We start from the raw sequence: 20,124 nt of genomic DNA, 5'->3' as shown, positions 1-20,124 counted from the left end.
GCAGAGTATTGAATATACCATGGACTGCTAAGAGAACGAACAGGGTGAAGCCAGGGTACTCCTTGGAGGTAAGAATTGTGAAGCTTCGTCTGACATACTTTGGACATATTGCAAGGAGGGATCTGTCCTTGGAGAGGGACATCATGCTTGGGAGGGTGGAGGGACAGCACAGGAGAGGAAGGCCCTCAATGAGATGGATTGATTCAGTGAATGGGGTAACAGGGGTAGGTGTGTCAGAGATAATAAGATTGGCACAGGATAGAGCAGGGTTTAGGGCTGTTGTACATAGGGTCGCTATGAGTTGCAAGCGACTTGACGGCACACAACAACAACTGGTTTACTTACAAAGTTCATATATATATTGTGTTCACATCAGGTCTTTCCCTTTTCCTTTTCCCACCCTGCCTTCCATCTATCAAATTGTGCGACTCTATGATTAACCCCCTCATCCTCACCCTTCTGCTCTCACCCTCCGCCCCTTGGATCCTTATACACTTTCTATAATAATGGTCTTATACCATGTTTGTCCTTATGGGACTGAATTAGTTCGGTTAGCATAATGTTTTCCAGTCCCTCACAAGTTAGGTAGGATTTACAAAATAATTGCTTCTGTGTGCTGTATAGTATTCTATTGTGTAATGTACCATAGTTTCTCAATCCATTAGATTGTGGTTGGACATTTGGGCTGCTCTTGAGATGGTGAATAACACTGCTCTGAACATTGGTGTACAAGTCTGTTTGTACCTCCGTTTTCATTTTCTCAGGGTATATTCCAAGCAGTTGGAATAGCTGGGTCATATGTAATTTCTATCTTCAGCTTTTTGAGGAAATGAATGTTGTTTTTTTTAAAGTAAATCTTAGCATAAAATAAAATAAAATAAAAACAACAGACAAGATCAAATTCGAGTTCCTGCCATGAGTGTCTAGCATGCTTCACTTTCAGAAAAGTACACTGGGTGTCTAGGTGGCTCTGTAGTCTAGTGATTTCTCCTTAAAATTCTGAGATAGAAATTGTTTCTCTTCATTCTATAGCCACCTGACTTTAAGACACTAGATACAAATTTAAGCACAGATCATGCATCTTATTTGAAAAACTGGGTGTTAAAGAATGAGTATGATTTCAACAAGGACATCACCATAACAAAATTGTTTCTAAAAGGAGGTTCTGCAGAATTAAAAGTATGTTTGTGGGGAACAATAACAGATAACCAGAACAAAGATACTGAGAGCTCTGAATGGTTGAGCTGAATCACTAAGTACTTTAGCTCATTGGGATTTACTGTTGAGCTGTTGCTTGCTACAAGACCCAGAACCAGTGGGTGATACAGAGGAAAGGGTAGACATGATCATACCCCAGATTATGGGAAAGAGACACCATCATTGCCAGAGTTATATAAAGCGCTCTGGAAAAGATATAATTTTTCTCTCTCTTGCAATCTTTTTCTCTCATTTCCTTCTCCTCTTTTCTCCTTTCTTCCATCCTTTTCTCTCTTCAAATGTTTGATTGAAAAGGCATCCAAACAGCTATGAATTGAGTCACTATTGTAAGCAGTATGTCAAAATGAGAAGAATTGTGGAGAATCGGCCTTAATAAACACAGAGAAATTTGTTCAAGAAATATTTATGGAAAAAGGATTAGTTTAAAGAAATACATGGTAGACAAGAAAAAGGAGCCCAATTGCTTTGCTAGGCTGTGAAAAAATGGTTATAAAATGCTCATGTCAATTTTACTTCAAGTGGATTAAACAAGCTAATCTCTAGCTGGTTGACGCTGATCCCACTTCTGAATTTGCAAAGAGAGAACTGGCTAGGGTTTTCTCCTGGCCATCAATTTCTTCAGGCCCCGTTTCAGATCTTGGTTTCTTAGGCTGTAGATAAAAGGATTTAGCATAGAGGATAAAACAGTATAAACAATAGTTGCCACGCGATTCTTGGCAGTGTAGCTGGACTGGGGTTGTAAATAGACATAGAAGATGCTTCCATAAAAAAGGGTTACCACAATGAGGTGAGAACCACAGGTGGAGAATGCTTTGCGCTTCCCTACAGCTGAGGGAATTTTGATAATCGTGAAGAGGATTTGTAGGTAAGAAAAAGAAATACATAAAAAGGGACTTACCAAAATAACAAGCCCTTCTGTCTTTATCAAAATCTCATTGACATACGTGGAGGTGCAGGACAATTTTAACAAAGGATTGATATCACAGAGAAAATGGTGAATGATGTTGGAGTCACAGAAGGTGAGACGATTTAGCAGGAGAATGTGAAGGAGGGAATGGATGTAAGAAATGGAACAGAAAAAGGCCAGTAGCAAGACACAGCGGTGCTGGCTCATGATGGTGACATAGTGGAAGGGGTCACAAATGGCCACATAGCGATCAATGGCCATGGCTACCAAGATGAAACTGTCGATGTTGCCAAAAGCATAGAAGAAATACATCTGTGTCAGGCACCCAGCATAGGAGATGGTTTTCTTCTTAGACAAAAAATTCACTAGCATCTTGGGCACAATAGTGGTTGTAAAACAAATGTCAGTAAAAGACAGGGACTTCAAGAAAAAATACATGGGGGTCTGGAGCTGGGGGTCAGAGCTGATGGCCAGAATGATGAGCAGGTTCCCGGTTATGGTGATGAGGTACATGATGAGAAAGAGTACAAAGAGTGGCTTCTGGTCCTGAGGTCTAGAGGACAGTCCCAGGAGGATGAACTCAGAGACACTGTTGGTTTGGTTGACTCTTTCCATTGATTTGGGCCCAGTTGGATAGAAGAAGTGTTGTTATTTAACACTTTTTATTCCAAACCCCAATTGTTAGAACCCAGTATGTCTTTGTTTCCTCTATGTAGTCAAGATTAACATCTATGTTGGGACAATTTGTCAACCTCATGGTCATTGATGTAGTCTTCCGTTCCAAAATTCTTGGGCTTCACAAGGCCTTTGTGTTGAAAACAAGAGTAAGAAATGAAGAGTTTTCCTTTAGAAACCATCAGGGAGGAGACTCTCTGATTAAGATTCATTAATTTATATATTATGAAAAGCACACTTCTGCTAGAATATATTTCTACTAGAATACTTCTATATTCTACTACAATACTCAGCAGAGAAATCTCTGCCTTTGTGGAGTTTATGGTATAATTGGAGAGATAGACTACGAACACATAAAATAAAACAAAACACGTGGTGCAGTACCCGATAGGAGGCAATCTCAAGAACAAAATAAAGAGTATGAGAGGGTACGAAGATTTACTTCTTGACTACCAAAGCAAATTTTGTGCCATTATATTGAAATTTATCTTTCTTTTGATAAAAAAATAGGGCTTGCAAGAATAAATAGCACAAACATCTTCAGAGAAATGTTGAGTCTAATTTATAAAGCAGGTTTTTTTATGCCTTCAGGGAGCTCTGGTGGCGCTAGTGACAAGAAACTGCTCTGAAATCCCAAAGACATGAGGTTAAAATCTACCAGTTGCTCCTCAGGAGAAGGATGGACAATCTCTTTCCATGAGATTTACTATCTCTGAAAACTCATTGGAGAGTCAGCTATGGGTTGGCTCTAACTCAAAGGTGCACAATAACCCGCGCATATGCCTTCAGCGCACAGAATGAGAAGCTTATCAGCTTGGCATATGGCACATTATTGTTATTATTCTAAGTAAGTCCTCACTTTAAATGAATTGTTTCCCTCCTTCTAATCCACATACTAACTCACACCTATACAGAATGGCCGCCCAATGCTCAGCGTTCTATTTATATTTTTCTAATTAGTCTTTCAAATATTTATAAAAAATATCTATAAGAAACATGTATTTTTGGTATGTATATTCAATTCAATCACATCCAGTTCCCTAGTATAGTGGAGTTAATAGGGTCCCTTAAAAACTCACACCCATCTAGCACCTCAGAATGTGACTTTATTTGGAAAGAAAGTTTTTGCAAACATAATTAGTTAAGAATTTGAAGAAGAAATTATCCTGGATTTGAGTGAGTCTTCAGTTCAATGACCACTGTACTTATAAAAGAGAACACAAAGACAGAGCAGGGAAGAAGGTCAGGGCAGGACAGCAGCTGAAATAGGAGGGATGCCACCCTAAGCTAAGGAATGCCAGCAGCCACCAAGAGCTGAAGGAGGCAAGGCGGGCATCTGAATTACCTAGTGCTATTATAATAGAAATACATATTTTTTAAAAAATGGGTGGGTTTAACTCGCAGTTTTCTTACAGTTTAGGTTGCTGCAAAAGGCCTCTGTCTCAGCTCTGGAGGAAGAGCTCTTTCAGTTTGTTTGTGGGCCACCTTATAATTTCCATCAACTCTGCTTGCTTCTCTCTTGTTTACCCTCAAAATAGACTGAGACAAAATCCATGCTGCACTGGTCCTGTATTATAGCAAAGACAATGTATTCTCAAACAAGACTATTACCACAGACTAGAGTTTACAGCACATATTTTGGGGACCACAATCTGATCTATTAACAAAAGGACTTTCTCCCTAGAATCTGAACACTTTGCTTTCAGAATTCCAACCTCTAAAAATGTGAAAGAATAAATTCATGTTGTTTAAAGCTACCAGTTTATAATAAATTATTAGGGCAGACCTAGGAAACCACATACCTTGCTATCACGAATGTGTCTGTATTGAAGATTCTTATAATAAGTGTTTTAAATTAATTCTTTAGAGTCAGCAAATTCACTGGTAAGTAGTGTATGAATATCCATATTACAATTTAAGACACTCCTTATTCATAAATTCTTGGTCACCATAAAAATTTCTACAATCAAACTACTAAATCAGCAAAGCATTTAAAGTTTTTTTTAGAGTCAGCATCTTCTTTCACATATTGTGAATGAGCTTATTTCATTGGAATTTTCACACATTTAAAAACACTGACCATTTTATATGTTTATTCATCTAAAAAGCAAATGGTTATGTTTATTTTCAAGTTGTTAAGTATCTTTAACTCTCAGTTTCCTCATATGTAAAATTGTACACTAACATCCTGCCACAAAGATTTAATGAGATAATTCTTTTAATGTACTTAGAAGAGAGCCAGGTACATTATAGTTGTTGATCACCATCATTTATATTGTCATCTTTTCTTATCTGTTCTCCCGGGGATATTATAAAAATGAATTAGCTAATTTATTTTTAAAAATAATATCCTTCACTTTGTAGTTAATTAGACTAATTTAATGGATTTTTAAGACTTTATAGAAGTTATTCATTCACATGCTGAATGGTTTTAGTGAATCTATTATTATGATGGGTAACAATAGAGCTATATGAAAAATTAATGCTATTTATGGCAGTATAAGTATCTCACTAAATCCTCTCAAGAATAATAAAATAGGTTCTGGTATTGTCACTTTCCATATAAGGAAACAGAACTTTAGAAAGTGACTGGGAATCAAGACAAGAGCTTCAAGGTGACTCACTCTGAAGACCATGTTCCTAACCCTTATTTGGGACATGAGGTAGAAGATGGGGATTTTATTTGTGTTCCACCACCTGGTCATAAGTCAATTCAGGGGTACTTAATGAAGAACAGATAAGTTTGCTGAGAAAAATTTACTGAGAAAAGTTTGTCAAACGTAGATAAACGGATAGTGCAATGGTTGCCTCGGTAAAGCAGAATACAAAGAATTAGTGGGAATTTAAGTTAATTGAAGTTGTGTGCTCCAGGGGTTTTGGATGTGAGATGGGGGGAGCATAGTTGTAAAAGCATAGGATGAATAGAGGGATCTGGAAATAGATTGCACCCCCCTTTCTCTACTGGTGATGCTTTGTTTCCTGCAAAACTATCTTTGGGCAAGAGATCAAACTTGATGAATCTAAAGCCAAAAGCCAGACGGAGGCATTAGATAAACTCTAGGGAATCCGTAAATTTCGTTTTCATCAAGCTAATTCTAAATCATAGAGACCCTACAGGTCTTTCAACGGCTGTGGTCTTTTGGAAGTAGATCACCAGGTTTTCCATGGCCTTTCTTTGTTCTGTAAATTGACATCAACAACTTTGTGGATAATAATAGCAGAGTACCCATCCAGACATTCCCAGTCAGACTTTATGGCTTCTTAATCCATGATGTATTTAAAACTATCAGAAAATTATAACCCAGGTCAGATTGAAATGGCCAAGTGATGACCAATTAGCTTCCTGAAGCTCACCTCCATATCCAGAAGCTCCTTTTTTATTTCTGGTTTCTCCATAAGTTGGTCTTTCTTCTGAATTATAACTATTCACTAACTCAAAGTTATTTCTCAGGAATAGGCTAGTTTCCTTATGTTTCTCCCTTTAACTTCTGGATTGATCATGAAAGAAAAGAATGATGGATTAATATATTGTTCTAGATAAGTAACATACTTCCTTCCTCTGCCTTTAAACCTCTGTCTTTTTCCTAAACAATGGCATAATCCTGCTTTCCCCGCTTTTCTATTTTAAAAAGCAGAAATGCTCTGACTCATATTACAAAGACTCTCTTGCTTGTGGAAGTCCTCTTAGCTACTTGTAGGTTTGAGTTCTGCTCTCTTGACCTCTGGGGCTTTTTGTGGGCTGAGTTTAATTGTGGTGTGTGGATTCCCCCAGAGAATTTGTTATGTGAATAAATAGGTACAAAGTAATGGACACTACAGCTATCAGTGATGACTTTAAGAACACATGTAATCATTGAGGCTTCTAATTTAGATGTAGGAATTAGTTTCAGAGTCTTTATTTATTTAATTTGATACTGGCTTACATACAAAGTTCATAAAATTAGTATACATTATTCTTCACACCAAATCTTTCCTCTTTCTTTACCCACCCCTCCCTCCACCCATCAAATTATGAGACCTATGTTTAAGACCCCTGTTCCCCCCTTTGATCCTTGATTCATTCTACAATAATGGTCTTTTATACAGTATTTGTCCTTATGAGACTGAGTTAGTTCATTTAGCATAATGCACTCCAGTCCCTCTTATGTTAGGTAGTAATTTACAAAATCATTACTCTGCATGCTGCATAGTATTCCATTGTGTGAATGTATCATAATTTTTCAACCCATTCCATTGCAGTTTGATATTTGGATTGTTTCCATGTTCTTGTTATGGTGAATAATGCTGCTATGAACATTGGTGTACAAGTCTCTGTGCCTCAGTTCTCATTTTCTCAGGGTTTAGTTCAAGCAGTGGAATAGCTAGACCATATGGCATTTCTATGTTCAGCTTTTTGAGGAAATGCCAAACTGCCTTCCAGAGTGGTTTTATCATTTATAAATCCCACCGACAACGTATGAATTCTTACCTTGCCATATCCTCTCAAACTTTTGTTACTTGCTGCCCCGCTAAACTTTGCCACAGCTATGGGGGTGAGATGTTATTTTATTATGCTTTTATTTTGCGTCTCTCTTATTGCCAGTGATTTAGAGAATTTCTTCATGTGTCTGTTGGCCACCTGAATGTCCTGCTCTGTGAAAATTTTTTCCATGTCTTATGCACATTTTGTAATTGGATTACCAATCTTTTTCTTCTGGAGTCCTTGTAGGAGTCTGTAAACTGTTAATAATGAGACCCTTGTCTGAGATAATATTGCCAAATGTTTTTCCCCAGTCAGTAGGCTTTCTTTTTACCCTTTTAGAAAAACATTTTTACAAATACAGAGACTTGATCTTTAGAAGATCTTCATCAATATCATCCTCTCCAAATTGTGCATTTCTGGCTGTATTTGGCAGTCTGTTTATACCGTAGATTAGGCCTTTTAAGCTTGGTCCCAGTTTGTCTCTTATGAGCTTTATGGGTTTGGGCTTTACTTCCAGGTCTCTGATCTGTCTTGAGTTGATTTTTGATATGGTGTGAGATACGGATTCTGTTTCAGCTTTCTTCAGGTAGTAGTCCAATTCTGTCAGCATCATTTGTTGAAGAGGTTGTCATTTCCCCATTTGATAGGTTTTATTTTCTTGCAGAATATCAGTTGACCATAGATATCTGGGTCTATTTCTTGGTTCTCAATTCTGTTCCACTGGTCTATGTGCCTGTCATTGTACTAGTACTATGCTGTTTTTGTTATTACTACTGTGTAATAGGTTTTGAGGTCAGGTTTCAGAAGTGTTTTGTTTATTTGATGTCTCTTTCCTTTCCAAATAAACCTGACAATTTCCCTTTCAATCTCAGGTAAAAATGAATTTATTATCTGCATTGGGATTGCATTGAACATGTAGATTGCTTTTGGTAGGATTGGCATTTTTACAATATTGAGCCTTCCAATTCATGAACAGGGAATATTTTTCCATTTATTTGGGTCTTTTATTTTGTCTTTTTTTTTTGTAATTTTATTCTCCCCCCCCCACTAGTTTATTTACAAAAGTCTAATACAAATTCAGACAAATTCTTTCCATTTCCCTCACCTCCCTGCAACAAATTGTACAACCCAATGATTAATCCCCTCTTCCCCCTGTACATACACATCCCTCTGCTTCCATCCTCTCCCACCCCTTCTGGATCCTTATACTCATTCTACAATGATAGTTTTGTACAATATTTATCTTTATGTGACTGAGTTAGTTCACTCAGCATAATTATCTCCAGTGTCTGCCAAGTTAGGTAATCAATTACAAAGTTATTGCTCCTGTGTGCTGCATAGTATTCCATTGTGTGAATGTACCATAATTTCTCAATCCATTTGTTTGTGGTTGGACATTTGGATTGTTTCCATGTTCTTGCAATGGTGAATAATGCTGCTATGAACATTGGTGTACAAATCCCAGTTTTTGCCTCAGTTCTCATATTCTCCGGGTATATTCCAAGTAGTGGAATAGCTGGGTTATATGGAATGTCTAGGTTCAGCTTTTTGAGGAAGTGCCAAACTGCCTTCCACAATGGTTGCACCATTTTACAATCCCAACAACAATGTATAAGAATTCCTTTCTTGCCACATCCTCTCCAACAGCTATTACTTGTTGCCCTGTTAAACTTTGCCACTGTTACTGGAATGAGATGGTGCCTCATTGTGGTTTTGATTTGCATCTCTCTTATTGCAGTGGTTTTGAGCATTCCTTCATGGGTCTATTTGCCATTTGAGTATCTTTCTCTGTGAAAATTCTTTCCATGTCTTTTGCCCATTTTGCAATTGGGTTATCAGTCTTTTTCTTGTGGAGGCCCAGGAATATTCTGTAAACTATGTGATAAGACTCTTGTTCGAGGTGGTATTACCAAATGTTTGTTCCCAGTCTGTAGGTTTTCTTTTCACCCTGATGGTGAAAGATTTTGATGTGCACAGGAATTTAATCTTTAGAAGATCCCAAGCATCAATTTTATCCTCTTTAGATTGTGCACTTCTGGTTGTATTTGGCAGTCTCTTTATACCTTGGACTAGTGCTTCTGAGCTTGATCCCAGTTTGTCTCTTATGAACGTTATGGTTTTGGGCTTTCCTCCCAGGTCTCTGATCCACCTTGAGTTGATTTTTGTGTATGGTGTGAGATGTGGATCCTGCTTCAGCTTTCTGCAGGTGGAAGTCCAGTTTTGCCAGCACCATTTGTTGAAGAGGTTATCATTTTCCCATTTGATAGGTTTTATTTTTGTGCAGAATATCAATTGACCATAGATAGCTGGATCTCTTTCTGGGTTCTCAGTTCTGTTCCACTGGTCTATGTGCCTGTCATTGTACCAGTACCATGAGTTTTTGTTACTACTACTGTGTAGTAGGTTTTGAGGTCAGGGAATGCTATGCCTCCAATCTCATTTTTGTTTCTCAGAAGTGTTTTGCTCACTTGGGGTCTCTTGTCTCTCCAAATAAACCTGACAATTTCTCTTTCAACCTCCAGGAAAAATGAATTTGGTATCTGGATTGGGATTGCACTGAACGTGTAGATTGCCTTTGGTAGGATTGTTATTTTCACCATATTGAGTCTTTGGATCCATGAACAGGGAACATTTTTCCATTTTTTAAAGTTTTTTATTTTGTCTTTCAGAAATGCACTGTAGTTTTCTTTGTATAAGTCTCTTGTATCTCTGGTTATGTTTACTCCCAAGTATCTCAATTTGTGGTTGGCTATTATTGTAAATGGTATTGCTTTCTTTATTTCCATCTCTGAGTTCTCTTGTTAATGTAGAGGAATCCTATTGATTTTTGGATATTGATCTTATATCCTACTAAATTGGCCTATTAACTCTAACAGGTTTTTTTGTTGAGTCATTGGGCTTTTCCATGTACACGATCATATCACCTGCATATAGCAACAGTTTAACCATTTCTTTGCAGATCTGGATGCCTTTATTTCCCTCTCTTGTCATACTGCCCTAGCAAGCACTTCCAATACAATATTGAAAAGAAGTTGTGACTGTGGGCATCCTTGTTTGGTCCCTATTTGCAAGGAAAATGTTTTTAGTCTTTCTCCATTGAGAATAATATTGGCTCTTGGTTTTGCATATACACTTTTCACTATGTTGAGGAAATTCTTTTCTATTCCAATTTTGCAGAGTATCTTTATCAGGAAGCGTTGTTGGATTTTGTCAAATGCCTTTTCTGCATCAATTGCAATTGCTAAGATAATATTGTTCTTGTTATGTACTTTGTTAATACAGTGAATTTATGCTGATTGTTTTTTTATGTTGAACCATCCCTGCATACTTGTTATGAATTCCACTTGGTCATGGTGAATTCTTTCTTTTTTTTAATGTACTTTTGGATTCTACTGGCTAGGATTTTGTTAAGGATTTTGCATCTATATTCATCAAAGATACTGGTCTGTGGTTTTCTTTCTTGGTAATATCTTTACCTGGTTTTGGTATTAGGGTTATGCTTGCTTCACAGAATGACTCTGGAAGTATTCCTTCTTTTTCAATTTTTTGAAATAATTTAAGTAGAATGGGTGCTAAATCCTCTCTGAATGTTTGGTAGAATTCAGCTCTGAAGCCATCTAGTCCAGGACTTTTTTTATGGGGAAGTCTTTTTAGGACCTTTTCAATTTCTTTTCTTGTGATGGGTCTGTTAAAGTGTTCCATATCTATTCTTGTCAATCTGGGCAGTGGATGCGTTTCAAGGAATTTGTCCATTTCCTCTAGGTTTTCGAATTTATCACAGTATAGCTTTTTATAGTATTCTGATATTAAATGTGCTTTTGAAGACTTTGTCAGGGTTAAGATCTTCTCTTAATGTCATTAATTTAGTTCTTTCTTGGACATTTATGGGTTACATCAAACATGTCTGCTTACAGTAGGACTTGCACCGTTCATATCTTGAATACCATTTTCCCAGTTTCTCTGTATCTTTCTTTTAATTTTCCTGATTTTTCTTCTCTCACTATCTTTTCTACCTACCTTCTGTGAGTCAATACTTCTCAGAAGCATTAGGTTAATGAAAATCTAGGTCCTTTCACATCCAATGATGTTCACTTCAAACTTGTAAGCCTTTGAAGCACACTCCCCTGTGCTGCAAGAAATACTGTTTTTATCAATTTCTTCCTCTTATAACTTCCTGTATTTTTATTGTTGTTGTTAAGTGATGTTGAGATGAGTATGATTCATAGCGATCCTATGAATGAAAGTTCTGAACCCTGTTCTATAATTATTGTAGTTTCTCTAACAGGGCTTTCAAGGTGTGTTATTTAAGAAGTGGATGCCAATACTACTTCCAAGTCTATCTTAATCTTGGAGTTCTATCAAATCCTGTCCACCAGGAGTAACCATTATGGCATTTGATATACCAGTGACACAGCTTTCAGTATTACAGCAACCAAAAGTTATATCAGAACAGCAAATTGACAGATAAGTGTTGTACCACTTAGAACAATGTTCTCTCCAAACACAATTAACACAAAAAAATGATCAAATAGTTTACAGCTGACTTTTAATTAAATCAAAACAGCCTACCCTCTAGTATCCAACTGCTTCATACAGGAGCCCCCAAACTGGAGGCTTAATCAGGGCCCAACTGACTACTAATTACAAAGGCCCACCCACCAGGTCCTGATGATTTAAACAAGAGACTTCCAGTCCACAGCTGTTTGTTAACTAAATCCAGATGACCAATCAACTTAAACTTTATTGTTAACCAAATAGAAAAAACCCCAAAACCAACCAGACAGTTTACACCTGACTTTCAATTAAATCAAAACAACCTACCCTCCAGAATCCAACTGTTTCACATAGGAATCTCGAAACTGGAAAATTCCTGTATATTTGTATTTATTTTTCCAAACTCTTTATTCATTTTATACGTGAAGAATTCAGAAGACAAATGAAACTATTGAAAGAGATGAGCTATTTTAGAATTTCAATACATATTTTAATTATTCATAAAAATACGCTTGTCAGGGTACTAGTGTTTTTCCAGTTTACAGAGAAGAAAATAAAAGTACAAGTAAATTACCTAAGGAACTTCCATATAATTATTTTTTCTTTTTTGCTTTATTTTTAATATTTACATCTAAAGTTTAGGTTAGTTCATTTAATGTGTTAAGGTAAGAATTGAGATAAATTTCTGTTGACTATCAAATGAATAAAGAACAATTTATTGAAAGTTCTTCTACTCATTGCACTACATTTTGTCATTGCCATAAACTAAAGGGCTAGATATTTGATACTTTGTATTGTATATAAGATGTATGAACCATTTTTCTTATAGCATTTCATTGTGAGTTTTAAATGTTGATTGTCAATTAAAAGAAATAAAATGAGTTTATGACAGCACTGAGTATACAAAATACTTTTACGTATTCCCTTTTTATTCTGTGAACTTTTTGTAAAACTTCATTTACTTAATTAATTTTTTTGTGTGTATGTGTTTGTGTCTTTCAAGAGATGGGACAGTGAAAAAAAGTAAAAGGGATTATTTATAAATTTCTCCTTCATTCTATGCCTGTAAACTTATATATCAAACAATAAACATACACATAATCTAATTTTTGGTTGATGAAAGGGCATTTTGAAATGGAGTAAATTTATAAAGTTCAGTGAGAAGGACTCAAGGAGTATATTTTGGGGCACATAATTTTAGAATAATGTTGTTGTTATTATTTGTTACTGAGTCACCTACGACTCATAGTGACGCTACATACCAAAGTGCTGACCTGAGCCACTTCCATTGTCTCCAACACACCTACTCTCATTACTCCAGTTACTAAGACAATCCTTTTCATTCTGGGATTTCCTTTCCTGTGCTGTCCTCCACCCTTCCAAGCATGATGTCCTTCTCCAAGGGTTAGTCCTTCCTGGCAATCTGCCCAAAGTGTGTGAGATGGAGCTTCAAAATTCTAGCCTCTAAAGAGTGCTTTGTCCATGATATGTTCAATATTCTTCTCCAGCACCACAACCAAAAAGAATCAATCCTTCTTTTATCATACTTAGTCATGGTCCAGCTTTTAGATGAAAAACAAACAATTGCAAAGACCATGGCTTGGATTGGATGCACATTAGTCTCTAGACAGACATCAGTGCTCTTCAGTAATTTTCTAATTGCTGGTGCTAAGAGTGTTGGTTGTGGACCAACTTTTGTTTATTTTTATCTTCTCTAAATAGATACATTGTCCATCATTTTTTATTTGTTTCATATTTGTGTACTGTTATATATGTTATACTTACTAAATAGTGTAATCTCTTTCTGATATATAAAAATACAATTAACTGTTATAGGTGCATATGAGAGCTTTACAATTTTTACTAGTTTTTTTAAATAAATTTTTATTTTATAAACTGATTTGCTTACAAAGTTTGTATACATTGTTTTTCCACACCACATCTTTCACATTTCCTTTACCCATCCCTCCCTCTACCCATCAAATTGTGTGACCTCCTGCCCATCCTCACCCTTCTGCTCCTCCCCTCCCCTCTTTGGATCCTCATACCCATTTTACTAGTTATCTATTTCTACAGTAGTGTTCTTAGATGGTAATTGTCTTTGCGTGACTGAGTTCATTTAGCATAATGCATTCCAGTCCTTCCCAAGTTATCTAGTAATTTTAAAAATTATTGCTCCTTCATGCTGTGTAGTATTCCATTTTGTGAACGTACCACAATTTTTCAATTCATTCTATTTTGGTTGGACATTTGGGATGTTTCCATATTCTTGCAGTGGTGAATAATACTGCTATGAACATTGGTATACAAATCTCCATTTGTGTCTCAGTTCTAATTTTATTGGGATATATTCCAAGCAATAGAACAGCTGGGTCATATAGAATTTCTATGTCCAGCTCTTTCAGGAAGTGCTAAACTGTCTTCTAAAGTAGTTGTACCATTTTACTAACCCACCAACAATGTATAAGAGTTCCTATCTTGCCACGTCCTCTCCAATATTTATTACTTGCTGTCTTGTTAAACTTTGCTGCTGCTACTGGGGTGAGATGGTATCTCATTGTGGCTTTGATTTACATCTCTCTTATTGCCAGTGATTTTGAGCATATTTTCATGTGTCTGTTGGCCATATATATCTTTCCAGGACTTTTGCCCTTTTTTGTTATTGGGTTATCAGTCTTTTTCTTATGAAGGCCCTGTAGGAGTTTGTAAACTTTTGTTATGAGAGCCTAGCCTGAGATTGTATTGCCAAATGTTTTTTACCAGTTTGTAGGGTTCTCTCCCCTCCCACCCCCCACCCCATTGGAAAATGTTTTAGATGTACACAGGGATTTACTTTTTAGAAGGCATCATTCATCAATTTTATCCTCTCCTAGTGCGTATTTCTGGCTGTATTTGTCAGTCTTTTTATACCATAAGCTAGGCCTTCTAAGCTTGATCCTGCTTTGTCTCATGATCTTTTACCTTACCTATTTTTTTTGTTTTTTTCTTCTTAGAATCTGTCAGTATAACATTTGAGATATTTAGATAAACTATAATGTCAACAGGTTCATCCTGGAGAAGGTGACATCAGGCTGCTCCTTGGAGGCAAGGATCCTAAAACTCTCTCTGTCTGACATATTTTGGGCATGTTGCCAGGAAAAGCCAGTTCTTAGAGAGGGACATTATGCTTGGGAGGGTGGAGGGACAGCACAAGAAAGGAAGACCCTGGATCAGATGGATTGACTAAGTGACTGGAGTAATGAATGTAGGTGTGTCAGAGACAATAAGGTAGGCCCAGGATAGAGCAGGCTTAAGAGCTGTTTTACATAGGGTCGCTATGAATTGCAAGTGACTCAACAGCACCTAGCAAGAACCATGTCATTTGTGAATAATAAAAATTGAGCTTGTCCCTACAAATACTTGAGATGTATTTTTTTTTCCTTGAGTTAATTTACTGACTCCTTGTAAAATCTTTTAATAGCCATTTAAAAGTATTTTTGAGGAAATGCCAAACTGCCTTCCTGAGTGGTTGTGCCATTTTACAATCCCACCAACAATGTGTAAGAAAGAGTTCTTAACTCATGGCATCCTTTCCAACATTTATTACTTGTTGCCCTTCTAAACTTTGCCACTGATACTGGAATAAGATAGTATCTTATTGTGGCTTTGATTTGCATCTCTCTTACTGCCAGTGATTTGAACATAGGAAATGTGTATGGCCCAGCTATTCCTCTGCTTGAAATGTACCCTGAGGAAATGAGAAGTGAGGTAGAAACAGAGATTTGTACACCAATATTCATAGCAGTGTTATTTAACATAGCAAGAACATGGAAACAGCCCAGATGTCCAACCACAATGGAATGGATTGGGAAATTAGGGTACATTCACACAATGTAATACTATGCAGCATGCAGGAGAGATGATTTTGTAAATTACTAGCTAACATGAGAGGAACTGGAGAGCATTATGCTAAATAAACTAAGTCAGTCTCATAAGGACAAGTACTGTATAAGACCCTTATTGTAGAATGAGTGTACGAGGATCCAAGGAGGGAGGGGGGGCTTAATTATAGGATCATACAATTTGATGGGTTGAGGGAGGGGTGAGTAAAGGAAAGGAGAATGATATTGACTTTATGAATTTTGGAAGTAAAGAAGTATAAAATATTGTTTTTTTTTAAAATGTGTAATTTATATAAAGTAAAACCCAGCAGTTCCAGATGTACTATTCAATGATTTCTGTAACTGCCAGATAGTCAAGCTGCATTTAAAAATGCTTTGGAATGAGAAAGCTTATTGCAGATGTCAGATGGGTCTTGGCTGAAAACAGAGACTATCAGAAAGATGTTTATTTATGTTTTATTTACTCTGCAAAGACATTTGACTGTGTGGATCATAATAAACTAGAGATAATGCAATGAATGGGAATTCCAGAACATTTAATCATGCTCATGAGAAATTTATACACAGATTAAGAAGCAGTCTGTCCAAACAGAATAAAGGAATGTTGCATGGTTTAATATTAGGAAAGGTGTCTATCAGGGTTGTATCCTTTTTCCATGTCTGTTTAGCTGGTATGCTGAGCAAATAGAGATAGAAACTAGACTATATTAAGAACAATGTGGCACTGGGTTTGGAGGAAGACGTATTAACAACCTGTATTATGCAGATGACTCGATCTTGAAAGTAGACAATATTTAGGGTATCTAAATCTGTTTTCTTTCCTGTAGTGTCCCCAGCACCTAATATATGGCAGGCCCACATACATATTTGTTGAATGGTCATTATTCAGTACTTATTTTTGTTACTGTTGGGTTCCTTCAAGTCAATTCTTGCCCCGATGGCAGAAATTTAGGTTTTCATTTCAGATAATCTTTATGGAAGTAGATTGTCAGGCCTTTTCTTCTATTGAGCTGTTGTGTGATTGCACTGGCTTTCTCTAGGCTATCAATCAAGAGTTCGACAATTGTGCTTAGTCATTGTTTCTAGGTGCCATGGAGTAGACCAGGACTCATTCTGTTGTTGCTGTTGTGTACTGTTGAGTCAGATCTGACCCATAGCTGACCTTCCGTTGGGTTTTCAGAGACAGTTATTGCATGGGGGGCGGGGGGCGGGGGAGATTGCTTATGCTTCTGCAGAGCAGCTGGTGGATTTGAACTGCATGCCTTTTGGATTGCAGTGCAGTTTCTTGTCACCAGGCTAATTAATTTTATTACATTATTTTCCTATGCAACAAAAGATTTGTAGTGGTGGCCTCTTTTTTTCACCCTTTCTCATTATTCTCTGGTTCCTATTTTCATTGTTAGTGACATAGACACAAACAAATGGCCAAATTTTGAACCCTAAGAATATAGAAGTGCCACCCAAATACTAAGAGTTTCTTCATAAAGCAGATGATGAAAAGACTTGGTTACCAATGCAAATAAAAATTTGATGTTAGAGTCTATGTATTGATGCCTCACAAGAAAGACCTGGTGACATACCTGGTGTATGAGTTGGAAATCACTTGACACCTAAACACCACAAAAAACCAGGGTGTATTTAATACTCCTACTCTACCATCTCAGGAACAATCTTTCACCCATGCAAAGAAATAGAGAGATCCGAAAGTTTTCAGGAAGTAGTGTAATTTGTGTTTAAAGGACTCATTTGTGAGTCTGCCACAGCTGGGTTAATTCTGTGATATTGAAACAGGATGCCAATGCAGTGTGTTCTTCAGAGGTCAAGGCTGTCCATGGGCACTGCTGCTCCTAATAACCTGACAAGGTGGAGCCCAGAGTCTAGAGACTCTCCTCCTTGTGATTCCTGAGGCTCAATTCCTATTGCACCTGAACAGAATCTGTATTGAGACAAAGGAAGAAAATGAGGCAATTAACTTTGTTGTTTCCTTTTCTCATCAGGCATTTTCCCTTAGGAATTAATCCTTAGTCCATTTACCTATTTATTGGTAAGTGGAGATCTTCAAGTCCATTCTTCTGATGCTTGTGAACAAATATGGAAAGTGCTCAAGATCTTTAGTCTAGAGAGGAATACGAACAATTGGAGCTCTCAGCAGCTTGGACCACTAACAACTGACACAAATCACAAAAAGGTGGGGAACTACCACTTCAATTTGTATGTGTACAATGTATGTGCGCGTGTGTTAGTGTGACTTGTAAAACAATGTCTCTTTGTAGGATTACCAACTCACACAGTTTTTTCAGAGTGTAGGTATAGACTCATACTGTCCAATTGAAGCCACCAGTCACATATGGCCATAACAGTGAAAATAAATGAAGATGAAAATATGGTTCTTCAGTTTTATTAGTCATGTTTCATGTGCTTAGTAGTCTCATAGGACTAGTATTTGCTGTATTGTACAGGATTTATATAGAACATTTCTATTATTTTTAGGAAGTTCTGTAGAATAATTCTTGTATAGACCATACTCATATTCATTGCTGTTGAGGTTTTCCGATTCATTGTAAGTCTGTAAAATCTGTGACACTGTCTCATAGCATTTTCAAGGCAGTAGATCTTTAAGGAATCAGAGTGCTATGGCTTTGTCCACAGAGAGACTTGTGGGCTCAAACTGTGGGCTTCTAAATTATCCACCAACCTCTTAATTACTGGGCAATCAGGACTCCTTGTACAGAATATAAAAATTCCAGATCACTGCTGTGTAGTGTGAACAGTCTCATAGTTGACCCTCCAAAAGATTTTCTGTGTAAATGTCAAGGAAGTAGATTGCCCATATTTTTCCCAATGCATTCTCCTGGATCCACTGGTGAATTCACACAGCCAGAGAGGCAGTGCAACTTGCATAAACTATATCACCGGTGCTCTCTTTGTATAGACAATCCTCCGTTTCTTCATGCCACATCTAGTTTGAATGGACTGATTACTGTCTCACCAGCAGGTTTTCAGAGGCTGTAAATCACAAGGGGATAGATGATCCATCTTTCTCTGGAAGATTCTCTGGTGCATTGGAACCACCTGTCTTTGGGTTGGCAATTCAATTCTTTATACTCACTAGGCCACCAGATCCTCCCTTTATTATATAGTATATTTTGTTGTCATATGCCGTCAAGTCCACTACAACCCATTGTAACCCTATGAACAATGGCTTTGAACCTTGCCCTATCCTAAGCCAACCTCACCATCTCTGACACATCCGACCGCACTACCACAGTCACTGTGTCAATCCATCTCATCCAGGGTCTTCTTCATATGTGCTGACCCTCTACTCTTCTAAGCATGTTGTCCTTTTCCAAGGACTGGTCTTTCTTAGTGACATGCCCAAAGTGTGTGAGATGGAGCTTCAAATACTCTGTCAACCCTAAATAAAAAAAGCATAAATACTACATTCACTCTCTCTATCGAGTGTTTTTGTTGTTGTGTCCCATAGAGTCAGAATTGACTCATAACTGACTCTCCAATGGGTATTCAGAGGCATAAATCGCATGGGAGGGATGGTCCTTCTTCTCCCCGGGAGCAGCTGGTGGATTTGAACTGTCTTTTGGATTGCAGTACAGCTTCTTACCACTAGACCATCAGAGCTTTTAGAATTAACTTGTCGATTCATTTACACACTCTTCATAGCCTTTTTGGTGGATATAACCTTTAACATTATTTGTCAAGTATGAATTTTACAAATGTTATTTGCATTTGTGGCAATGGTGGAGCTGAAAAGTGTTGCACCTTCTCCAAGCAGCACAGTAAGAGTCATAAATGATGTGGTGGAATTTGTGGCCACAGTTCTTTCAGCCTGGAGTTGTCAGATTGCTTCTCTGCATGCTTGTGGACAGGCTTAATAATCCAATGGGTGTCAGAATTTTTCTGATAGCTTTGCAGAAATGATCAATGAAAATAACTATTAATATTTCTGAAAGTAGAATCTTCACCAATCTGGTAAGAATCCAGAATTCTCAGGAATTCTCCAAAACCACCTCAGTGATTTTCAGCTTACTATTCAGCAAGAGATTCCCAAGTAAACATCAAGTGGTTAACACTAGGGCTGATAAGCTTGTTATACCCTTAGGCACTGGGTGTTTGCAGCCTTCATAGCAAATAGGAATACAATAGATGACAAAACCTTGCTTGCCTTTGTGGTTTATGTATACTAACAAAATAAATGACATCATCTTGCTCAGTCTTGTATCCCAGCCTGCTGTTTTTTCTAGTCAGGTGGGACAAGGGTCCTGTGTAAGGCAGAGAGCTAACAGTACAGTCAGTCCACAGTGGGCCCTCAGAAGAAAGTGCAGCACATTGGACTACTGCTTCCTCCATGATTCCTGAATGCACTGCAAGCAACTAGCTATGCTTTTCTGATGGTTTCTACCAGATGAAGAGGTACATTCAGGTAATCAATCATCTATGTTTTTCTATTGGGCTGTGTGTGTGTGTGTGTG

The 20,124-nt window shown here is 37.3% G+C and overlaps 1 protein-coding gene across 1 annotated transcript; it reads right to left on the bottom strand.

The window, feature by feature from the left end:
* Positions 1-1,807: 1,807 nt before the first annotated feature.
* Positions 1,808-2,740, bottom strand: LOC102851835 (olfactory receptor 1L8-like). Its single transcript, XM_006890744.1, has one exon. It carries the CDS (start codon positions 2,738-2,740, stop codon positions 1,808-1,810), a length of 933 nt encoding a protein of 310 aa, XP_006890806.1.
* Positions 2,741-20,124: the final 17,384 nt, after the last annotated feature.

Source organism: Elephantulus edwardii, unplaced genomic scaffold (assembly GCF_000299155.1).
Source record: "Elephantulus edwardii isolate Elephantulus edwardi_28Jun2011 unplaced genomic scaffold, EleEdw1.0 scaffold00092, whole genome shotgun sequence".
Lineage (NCBI taxonomy): Eukaryota > Metazoa > Chordata > Mammalia > Macroscelidea > Macroscelididae > Elephantulus > Elephantulus edwardii.
The sequence above is the reverse complement of the archived record's forward strand: the minus strand, read 5'-3'. Positions and strand labels throughout refer to the sequence as shown.

What these genes read in the sequence shown, in the direction of transcription:
- LOC102851835 (XM_006890744.1), bottom strand. Translation starts at nt 2,740, where the DNA reads ATGGAAAGAGTCAACCAAACCAACAGTGTCTCTGAGTTCATCCTCCTG.